Source organism: Mastigoproctus giganteus, chromosome 2 (assembly GCF_048544385.1).
Source record: "Mastigoproctus giganteus isolate SK-2022 chromosome 2, ASM4854438v1, whole genome shotgun sequence".
NCBI classification, from domain to species: Eukaryota; Metazoa; Arthropoda; class Arachnida; order Uropygi; family Thelyphonidae; genus Mastigoproctus; species Mastigoproctus giganteus.
Window position 1 is genome coordinate 254,802,158 of NC_143576.1, and position 11,798 is coordinate 254,813,955.

The following is an 11,798-nucleotide window of genomic DNA, read 5'->3' on the forward strand; positions in this document are numbered from 1 at the left end:
TTCTTAGTAATGAACACCAACAGTAGTGAAAAAGACTGATTTAATTGTATCTCATATTGTGACTACCTTCATGAGTTACCATGATATTGCACTACCTTGAATAAGTAATGCTTCACCAATGGAGAAGACTATTGTTACTTATTCTTGGAGGATACCACCACCCATACAGTGCAGTGCAGTTCAGTTTCAGGGCTTGTTGGCCGGGTGGATGGGTAGGTACCCTGGTCTTTGCAATTGTGTTAACCCAGTTGGGAAGTATAATTGCACAATATGAGAAATTCTCAAATGGTGTACATAGTAATAGAAAAATAAACACAATCCACAATAAACTAAGAATTTGAAATTCACTACAGATCTGCCAGAAAGTATTGCTTATTTGCAGTGTACAGTGCATCAGAGCAAGCCATATCATTAAGAGATCCACCACAAAGATTGGATAACAGGAAGCAAAAATTTCTGATGGATATACTTATCTGGCTTGAAAGAAATATAAAACTTATCACATCTGTAGGAGACCTGGAAATTGGGTGTTGGTAAGTGTACCACAGCAATAGGATTCTCATCTGAACTAAAGTTTTTGGTGCAGTTATTCAATCCCACATAACAGTGCAGTGTACTCATTCCCCATTTCTTGTCTGTGGGCAGAAATGGAACTGTTCCTTAGAACTACATGCTCCATCTTAATGGTTCGCAGCGAGTGATATTTAGCTGATAGAAATATCTTGTGACTTTTTTCAATCTGGTTATTTACCATTCTTTTGTATAGAAATATCAAGGTGTAGCCATCTAAGGATGATTCTGGGATTACCACCAGTGTGAATTCTATTTGCATTATGCCGAAGTGCTGGGAGCTCATTTACATTCAAATGAATAGTCTCAGAACTTTTTCATCCTTGGGTAATCTTGGTATATTTGAAGTGCTGGTTAAGACATCTAAGGCAGATGTTGGGATATCAGAGAGACATGGTGCCATTCAGATATAAGGGATGCAGAATTGGAATTTGGGGAGTACAATGTGTACAGAAAGGATAGGAAGGGAGGAGGCGTTATGCTGTTAGTTAAGAAACACAAAATCTAAGGAAGTGCATCCAGTTGACATAGATGGACAGTACAATGTTGAGTCATTTTGGTGTGAAACAAGCACTAGAAAGCAAAAATGAAGGTAGGAGTTTTTCATAGGCCTAATGCCTCTGATGAGTACAGTGAACAATTATACAGAGAAATAGAGTGGGCCAGTAAATCAGTGTGTCTTATAATGGGAGATTTTAACTTCTCAGATATACACTGGAACTTGTGGGTTGGTCACTCGCACACTACCAAGACTTTTGTGGATTTATTGGATGATTGTTTCCTACAGCAGCATGTTAGAGAGGCAATAAGAGGGAGTAACTCGATCTGAATATCAGCAGTGATTATTCATGCATTAAGAATTTACAGATAAAGGAACCACTAGGTGGCAGTGATCAGTGTACTGATGTAGGATTTACTTAAAGATGTAACTACCATCAGGGGTAAAGATTTTTTAGATTCTGTACAGTGGGACCAACTGATGATGTTACCAACAGCAAATTCTAAATGGGAAGCATTGAAGGAAGTAATTTTGGAAGCTACTAGGCTTTTTATTCCAACTAAGAAATACCGTTCTAAGCTTAGGCCCAAATGGATGTCAGGTGGGTAGGGGGGGTGAGCGTGCATGCTACTGGGGCTATAGTGTGCCTGATGTCAGATGAACTATTGAGACTCCGGGCAGAGAAGACAAATGCATGTGATGCACATAAATTGTCAGGCGACACAGAAGCCTATGGTAGATACCCGTTACTCTGTAATCAAGTCACAAAGGAGGTTAGGCAAGCAAAGGCAGATTACGAGAAATCTTTGGCAGAGAATACAAAGAAAAACAGCAAAGACTACTTATATAAACTCTAAAAGGAAGGGGACGAATCAGATTGGTCCACTTGATATCAATAGTTTGACTGTATATGATCATTCTCAGATAGCTGCCAAACTAAATATTTTGCATCTACATTCACACGAGTTATCCAAGTAGGAGAGTGCCAGATGTTTATCAAACTCTAACAGGGAGTTAAATGATTTTGTAATAACAGAACAAAGTGAAGGAGAAATTGTTGAAGTTAAACATAAGAAAGGCACCTGGGGTAGTGGGATCTATCCCGTTATATTAAAGGAAATAAGCAAACCATTATCCATAATTATGAGAGCATCCTTGGACTCGAGGAAAGTTCCCACGGACTGGAGATGTGCAAATGTATCCCCAATTCACAAAGGGTGACCAGTAATTACAGACCCGTTAGTTTGACTTCTGTTCCAGGGAAAATAATGGAGTCACTGGTTAAAGAAGCATTGCAGAATCATCTAGACAAGACAGCAGTAATAATTCAGACAGAGCCATGGGTTTGTCAAGGGGAAGTCTTGTCTGACCACTTTAATTGGATACTGTGATATGGTCACAAAGGAACTGGATGCAAAAAAAATTTTATATCATATACTTGGATTTCAGGAAAGCTTTTCAGTGTTGCACATGGAAGACTACTGTACAAATTGGAGCAGTATAGCATTAAGCTGCTACAATGAATAAAAGAATGGTTGAGCGAGAGAAGACAGAGTGGTAACAATGGACACTGCTCTTCGTGGACTAACGTCATTAGTGGTGTCCCTCAAAGTTCGGTGTCAGGCCCATTGCTGTTTTGTATATTATCAATGATATTGATGAAGGTATATCAAGCTTAACGTCAAAGTTTGCAGAGATTATAAAAAGGTTGGTAGGGTTGTTCATAACACTAATGACAGTATGCTGCTGCAACAGGATCTGCAAAGGTTGGGTAGATGGGCTGAGAAGTGAAGTTTAACATTGACAAATTCAAAGTATTGCATATGGGTAGTAGTGACCCCAGAGAAATGTACCAACTATGCAGTGTTACACTCAGGGTAGTGGAGAATGAAAGAGATCTGGGGGTAATTGTGCAGTCAGATATGAAGTTGTGGTCTTGTCAATAACATACAGGAATTTTGCGAGCAGGGATAAGGAGGTGATTATCCCCTTATATAAGGTCAGGCCACACCTTGAGTACTGCATACAGGTCTGGAAGCCTCATTTTAGGAAGGATGTAGAGTTGCTAGAAAGAGTACAGAGAAGGGCAACAAGACTGGTGAAGGGAACAAAGAGGTGCTCTTATGAAGAAAGGTTTAAGTACTACAAATTGCAGCTTCTGGAGACTAGGCAATCTGACTGAGGTGTATAAGGCCTTGAATGGATTGAGCAGGCTCAATGCTGATGGGATTCTTCCTCTTGCTCAGATTACAAACCTGAGGGAGGCATAGATTCAAACTGAGGAATGACAATTGTAGAATAGATGTGTGGAAGTTTGCCTTTAGCCAGCAGGTAGTTGATTGCTGGAACAAAAACTTCCATCTGTTGCTGTGGAAGTTGATAGCTTAAATAAATTCAAGGCAGAACTAGACAAACATTTGGAATGAGTGGATCAGTGAAATGGGAAGGATTTTTTTTTGGCTTATAAGCTTGCTTCTTGCATCATGTGCCTCTACTACTAATCTGTCAGCTCCCCTTGCAGGATATGCCCTTTAGCTAGGCATTTATATTTATATATATTTTTAAATTGGTTTATTTATTTTTATTTCTCTCTATAAACTATTGTAAACATTTCAATTTCAGGGGAGGTCTCTCTTTCCCTTATCTTCTATCCAATCTTCCAATCCCCATTTCCTTTCCCTAAACACCTTGGGGCTCCCGAGCTTGCCTTATAGCCCCAGTAAGAGCCTCAGCTATAAAGTGTACCCTGGTGCACCTCCTCATGGCCAAGGTTGGGAGTCAGGGGACCACGTATCCCATGGCTGCAAAGTCACAAGATGCTGGCACTCAACATAGCAAGACATACTTACACACCTGCCAGCCTTGACTTTTTCAGATGCTACAGTGGCATATAGGGGAAACCCTGGAGACCGCAATTGAAACAAACAGACCTTGACCTTTATCTAGGCTGATGTCTTTAAGCACTACACTGCTTATTGAATTTTGTGGTCCACTGAAGCATGGTAGAATTGTGCCAGAATTACATAAACTATTAACCAGTACCCATTATAGCCAAGGGTAGAAGAGCTTATAGCAGATAAAACATATAAACAAGTTTTACTTACATTGTCAGATGCACACAGTTATTTTCATCTGTGTGGAAATTCTCATTTCTCAAATGGGAAGACTTTGTAAAGCATCAACATTGCAATATTTTTCAGCTGGCCTGAACATCTTGAATTTTTAACTCATGGTTATTGTCCAGCATTACAGTCTATATGCAACCATAACTGCCATTTGCTCATCAGAATGAAAAATAGAAATTAATGGTTTGATTTGTTGAATTCTGCCACAGATACTGATGGAATTTTTTGACGTGGCTAATTCCATTTTTCAATTTCATTTTTCTTTGATGCACATTAATATTTTAGAAGCACGTGCAACAGTTTTTTTTTTTTTTTTTTTTCTGTATCATCTGGATAACGACAGAATGTGACCAATGTCTTTCCATTCTAATCAATGATGCATGTTACCAAAATGACCAACATAGTTAATTCTTGAAATGTTGTTTTATGCCTTTCCCCTTTTACAGTTAAAAGGAGCATTCTTCCTTCTTAAAGGATGCAGAGGCACCTTTTAAAAGCTGAGAAAAATATTTCTATGACTAGACTGCAGTACTTTACTTTATCCACGAATAACAGAAGTTCTTGGACGGGAGCAATTTCTAAACTGCTTCTGTGTCTATAGCACTAATGACGCAATGCAGGTAGTTCATTTCAGTGTACATTTTTGATAACAGCACAGATAGCGCTTGAAGTGAAAAACATTAACAACCACAATGCATCTGACAACAAAAATAAGATTAAACATATAGTCAGTATTCTGTCAATGCAAATTATACATTTCCATTTAGTTTCAACATTTCGACACCCATTAATTACAAATAGTGTCTAACATATAATCAGAAGTGACCTTTTTTATAATTTTGAGGAAAAAAAAAAAATTTTAGAAATGTTTAACAAGCAAACTGCGGCATGATGTCTATGTGTAACTAAATTCAAAACCAACTGCAGTTTGTAACAGAAATAATTCACAACCATGTTAGCTGCCCTTACATCTTTGGATGCCTTAACTATCCACTGATAAGACATTTAAATTTATTCTGTTTAATTATTTTCTCAATCTTCAGAGTTGCATTCAGTTTACATCACAATGTTCACATTAATTGCAATCTTGAATTATGAGCTAAATTAGCTATCAGATGTAGAATGGAAATTTCATATTTATGAAATTATCAGTCTGTGGAAACATGATACTTGTTATTTGGTATCTCTAATTTCAGAGTTCATCTCCAAAATCTATCAACTTATGATTTCAAACTAAATGCACAACCAACATAGGTATTTTGTTAGGCATGTTATCCAAAGAATTGTAAATAGTATAGACTTCAGCCTTAATCCTTCAATTACCATTTGATTGGCAGTCACCCATGTGATGCAATAAAGATGTTAGTTTCTGGCATAGGCTGTGCCAGAAGCCATCTTTATTCCTTGTTCAGCTTTAGTGGAAAACTAACATAATTCCTATCAATGTTGAGTATCAGATGACAAAAAAAATCATTTAAGGCAGTACTGTTTCTCCCAGAAACTTATAAACTGCACATCACATTTTATAATCTCACAATAGGTATTTTTGGAAAAGAAATTCACACACAAGCACAAAAATCATTTTTTTTTTTTTAACTGGATGCCAATAGGCATCCATGCGATTAATGTTGTCATGAAAGGTCACATGACTACTGAAGTGTTAAAAGCGAAGATCACCAATATGAAATGATACTGAATTAAATAACCTTTCTTGACATTGTTGAGTTTTAGGAGCATTGGCAACTAAGGCCATGGTGCTCAGTGTATATTGTCTGAAAATTGACTGTGTTCCTGTGGTTAATTTTCTGCTTGCTGGATGAAAAACCCCCGAGTTTCTGGGACAGGAACCCATGCTACTCTTGCCCGAGACCAACTAACTCAACCACATTGTGAAAAAGACCAGTAAAAATTCTTGTCTTCAACAGCATTCAAACTCAGGTCTTTTCTGCAGGACCATAGTTAGTACCCACAAGACTCATCTTTGTTGAATCCTACAGTATAATTAGAGGAGTGCACATTGTAAGGAGACAGTTTTTCTAAGCATTACTGAATTGTGCGATATATACAAGCATTCAACTGCTGACCTGGAGCTGTCAATTACTTTTTCTTTTTTCCTGGACATTCGAGAAGTATTATTCTCAAGTATATTGACCACCCAATAACAACATCCAAAAATAGTATATTATTTAAAAGTTGTTTAACAAATAAAGTTTGGACAACAAAAATTTCCCCCAATCTTTAAATAGATTTTTTGTAGAGATAGATCTTTTCATGGTTTCTGCTTATTCTAATGTGCAAAAGTAAGCACAGCTATATTTAAATACAAATTATTTTTTGGAAACAAAAAGATGTCACTCTTAATAAAGGATTCAATTAGCCACCATTAAGTAGCTTTTGTTAATAGCAACATTCAAAAAATAACCTTGAATAACGACCAATAAGTATATCCTCAACCATTTGTAGTGGTTAGTCTTAGTAGGGAATATGATGCAAAAAAGCAAGCTTATATAGCATCAGCAAAAAAAAAAAAAAAAAACCTTTTCCATTTCACCCATCCATTCACTCCAAATGTTTTTGTCTAGTTTTGCCTTGAACTTAAATAAGTTGCTGACCTCATCTACAAAAGATGGAAGGCTGTTCCAACTATCAACCACCTGCTGGCTAAAGGCAAAATTTTGCACACCTATTCTACAATTGTCTTTCCTCAATTTGAATTTATGCCCCCTCAGGTGAGTAATCTGAGCAAGAGGAAGAATAGCATTAGCACTGAGTTTTCTCAATCCATTCAAGACCTTATACACCTCAATTAGATCACCTTGCAGGTGCCTAGTCTCCAGAAGCTGCAATTTGCAGAACTTCAGTCTTTCTTGGTAACACCAACAATTTGTTCCCCTCACCAATCTTGTTGCCCTTCTCTGTACTCATTCCAGCAGCTCTATATCTTTCCTAAAATGATTCCTGCAGACCTGTATACAGTACTCAAGGTGTGGCCTGACCATTGCCTTATACAAGGGGACAATCACCTCTTTATCCCTGCTAGCAAAATTTCTGTATATCATTGACAAAACAACCAGCTACTCTTACAACCTTTTTGCACTGCTCAGAAAACTTCATATCTGACTGCATAATTTCCCTCAGATCCTTTTCATTCTCCATAACCATAAGAGTAGTACCACCCAGTTGATGTGTTATTCTGGGGTTACTGCTACCCATATGCAGTACAGCCAATCCCCGTATAGCACGTAATAAAATATGTATTTTATTACATTAATAGTTGTAATAAAATACTTATGTATTTTATTACAAATATTACGTAATAAAATATTGGTAGTGCTTTTGCTTCTATCATAAGCAAGCTTGTTCTTTGTTTGGTTTTCTATCCAAACAGATGACAGTGGTTCCATCTCTTCCAATTTTTCGTGTGTCTTGATCTAATAGATTTTATTACTTTGAGTTGTTCCTGCTATGAAAGTTTTTATTTTCTCTGCATTCTTTCTAATTCTCGGCGTTGCCTCATTTAGGCCTGTAGCATGTGCAATATCACATGGTCTTTCACTTTGCTCAAAGTGTTTCACAATTTCATATTTTTTCTCTATCAACAAAGGCGGACTGGCCAAAAGCCTCACCGGGGAAACCCTGGGCCGGAGGCCAGTGTGATTTTGGCCATAAACGCTAGTATGAGGCCACTACAAATTTCCCGGGTAAGAATTTTTGATCCAGTCCGCCTCTATCTATCCATATTGATTTTTCTTTTTCTCTCTGAATCTGTAGTGTCTTCACCAGAAAATTCCTTTTCACACCTTTTAAGTATTTTACTCATTTTTAGGGAATAAAGCACAATTACAAAATGAAGAGGCACGTTTGATGCACATAAAGCTGCGCACCTGAAGCAACTGAATAAACACCGTAAAGGCAGAGATACACTATTGACACCTCACTAGCTCACATTTTACTAAAGCACATTTCTGGGGGTTACTACCATAAAACAATAACAATTTCCAGTTGCATTCCTGCTAGTGGAATCTGTTATAAATGGGTAGTAAACTCGATCTAATTGCATTTTCGATAATACTCATAGCTGGAATTGTGTGGGTTTTTACGTTATTATGGTGAAATGCGATTCCCCTTCAGATATAAATAATTCCCCTTCCTTTTCCTGATATAAAAAAATACATTTTCAGAATCTTCTCTTCATTCCTATCGTGTTGCGTTCAGTAGGGGTGATTCTGCATTCGACTGCCATTTCTTGTAAACACAGGCGAATCGTGCATAAGCAAATTCGGTTTGTGTTATACACGATATCATTCCCCTATTTATAAATCATGTATGATTGAATTCGTGTAGTGTAAACACAGGTTATACGAGGACTGACTACTTTATATTTGTCAATGTTAAACTTCAGTTGCCACCTCTCAGCCCATCTGCTCAACTTTTCCAGATCCTGTTGCAGTAGCATACTATCATTACTGTCATTAACAAACCTGCCAACCTTCGTATTGTCTGTAAGCTCAGACATTAACCCTGATACACCACCAATATCATTGATGATTACCAAAAACAAAAAAGGGCCCAACACCAAACCCTGGGGAAATCCACTAATGACATTAGTCCAGCGTCCATTGATAACCACTCTGTTTCTCACACTCAGCCATCCTTTTATCCATTGTAGCAACTTGCCCTTAATGACATCTCCAATTCCAAGGAAGCTCTCATAATTATGGCTAATGGTTTGCTTACTTCCTTTGCTGCCTCCAGCAAACTCAATATATATTGAGTTTGCTCAATATATATTGAATATGTTGAGTTTGCCAAACTCAATATATATTGAGTTTGGCAAACTCAACTCAATATATATTGAGTTGAGTTTGCCTCCAGCAAACTCAACTCAATATAACTTGTAGGTCCCACTCAACTCAGGTGTCTTCCTTATGTTCAACTTCAACAATTTCTCCTCCACTTTGCTCTCAGTTATTACAAAATCACTCAGCTCCCTGTTAGAGTTTGATAAACTTCTGGCATCCCCTCCTTGAATAACTCATGTGTGAATGTAGATGCAAAATACTCAATCAGTTTATCAGCTACCTGACCAGGGTCAATAGTCAAACCATCTATGTTAAGTAGACCAATCTGATTCATCCCGTTCCTTCTAGTTTACATAAGTAAAGAATTCTTTGATTTTTTTCTTTGCATCCTTTGCCAAAGATTTCTCATAATCTGCCAAACCTCCTTTGCGACTTGATTACAGATTAGCTTATATCTGCCACAGGCATCTGTGCTTGCATCCCATGCATTTTGCTTCTCTGCCACGAGCCACAATAATTCATCTGATATCCACTTAGGCCTAAACCTTGAACAGTATTTCTTAGTTGGTATGAAAAGCCTAGTGTTCTCCAAGGTTAAGTCCCTGAAGGCTTCCCATTTTGAATTCACCATTGGTAAATTCATCAGATGATCTCACTGTATAGAATTTAAACTCTCTGAGACCACTGTAGTCACCTTTACGAAAGCAAAAACCCTTCCCCTTACCCCAATGGTAGTTAAGTAAATCTTTAAGTAAATCCCACATCGGTACATTGCGATCACTATCACCAGTGGTTCCTTTATCTGCAGATTCTTAATGCATGAATAATCACTGCTGATTATCAGATCAAGAGTATTACTCCTAGTTGCCTCTCGAATATGTTGCTGTAGAAAAGAGTCATCCAATAAATCCACAAAAGTCTTGCTAGTGTGCGAGTGACCAACCTCCACAAGTTCCAGTCAATATCTGGAAAGTTAAAATACTTCATTATAAGACATTCTGATTTACTGGCCCACTATTTCTCTGCACAATTTCTCATTATACTCGTCAGATTCATTAGGCCTATAACACACACCTACTCTCATTTTTGCTTATGTCACACCACATTGACTCAACATTGCATTGTCCACCAATGTCAATTGAATGCAATTCCTTAGATTTTGTTTTTTAGCTAACAGCATAACCCATTCTCCCTTCCTGTCCTGTCTATCCTTTCTGTACACATTGTACTCCCCAAATTCAATTCTGCACTGCTTATTCAATTCTGCACTGCTGACGTCTTGACCAGCACTCCTAGCATTGGCATACATGCACATATTCTTACTCTTAGTTACCCTAACACAACCCATGTATTTACTTGTTCCATGATTGACTCCCAGCAGCCTTTGAAATCCCCAGTACCTTGCTTTCCAGGCTGCTGCTCATTCCAATAGAAGCAGTGCAAGAATCACTTGCACCTCTGCCTACCATTAATCTATTAGTCTGTGAATCCTCCCCCAAGCTAATAGTTTTCTGACCCACCTAACATTGCCTCGATAGCATCAGCAAATATTCTTGCACCCTTTCTATTTAAGTGTATCCCACCCTGTAGAAACAATCTCTCCTGTTAACAAGCCCAGACCATGCTGAGAAAAATTCTACCTACCCCACAAGCCTTGCACAATCTCTCCAGGGCCAAACTGATTGACAAGGTTCTCATCATATACTCCCTCCTATCATGCCTGGGCAGAATTGCATACACTCAAATTTAACCCTAACTCGCAACTTTTTTTCAACATTGACCTCTACTTGCTAAGATGCTTAATATATATAGATTATTGCATTTGGTTTAGTATCTATTTCTATTGTATGATGAAGATATATATTAGATGTAACTGTAGAATGCATGGGTTACAAGCTTCAATAAAACATTCAGAGAACATTACTTTTTATTTTTATCCAACACCAAATGACAAGAGAAGAAAGTAATATACACTTGAAAGGCATCATCTTTCTCGAATCCTCGAAGGATGCTTCGAGAAAGAGTCATGAATCAAAGGTTTACCTACTGTCTTCTAACTTGCCTTCTTTCTCTATCTCAATTTCCAAAAAAACTTATGACAAACCCATTGCTCAAATTGGTTTTGTCGTGTAATTCTGGAAAATGAAATATCATTCAAAACCTAAAGGCTATGAAAAGCAGATGCTCCAAGACACTGCCAAGTGTAAAACCAAATAACAAAATGAATATGCACATATCAGAAGAGGTGGGTGATAATGCTTGGAGTGGATTGCATCAGCTTTATTTTGGAATGGAATCCCTCTATTTGGAATGAGATGCTTTGCAAATGACTACCACAGCTCACCATCTTTGTCTTTTGATGGAACTTCAATAACTCTTGGCTTGTCAATAATTCGTGCTGTGCGGTTGCCCTTTTCAACAATTCCGATTATCCAAGCCTGATAACCTTCTTGCTTTTCAATGTCTTTACAGTATGCAGCTGCTTGCTCTCGAGGTAAACAAATCAACAAACCACCTGAAAGGAAAAAAGGAGGCTGATAATCTTTTCACTAACAGAAATCTACACCCCCCCATAAAACTTGAATTCTATGATTGAAATTTTAATAGAATTTACATCTGGTAGCAAGCCCAGGTACTAAACCTAAGAAAAGTTGTAAATAACAGAAAATTTTTACTTCTTCAATACAACAAAAATAAAAATTTATTATTTTCTTTTCACTGCAAATGTTCTAGGTACATATATATATATATATTTCTCTCTCTCTCTCTCTCTCTCTCTCTCTCTCTCTCTCTCTCTCTCTC

General features: G+C 37.5%; 1 protein-coding gene across 1 annotated transcript in view; it reads right to left on the reverse strand.

Annotated features, from left to right (window-relative positions):
• Positions 1-10,905: 10,905 nt before the first annotated feature.
• Positions 10,906-11,798, reverse strand: part of Sps1 (inactive selenide, water dikinase) — a 90,773-nt gene continuing 89,880 nt past the window's right edge. Inside the window, exon 7 of the mRNA XM_090389852.1 lies at positions 10,906-11,511. Coding sequence (XP_090245978.1) covers positions 11,327-11,511 — 185 coding nt within the window. The 3' untranslated portion in view covers positions 10,906-11,326. The remainder of the gene's footprint in view (positions 11,512-11,798) is intronic.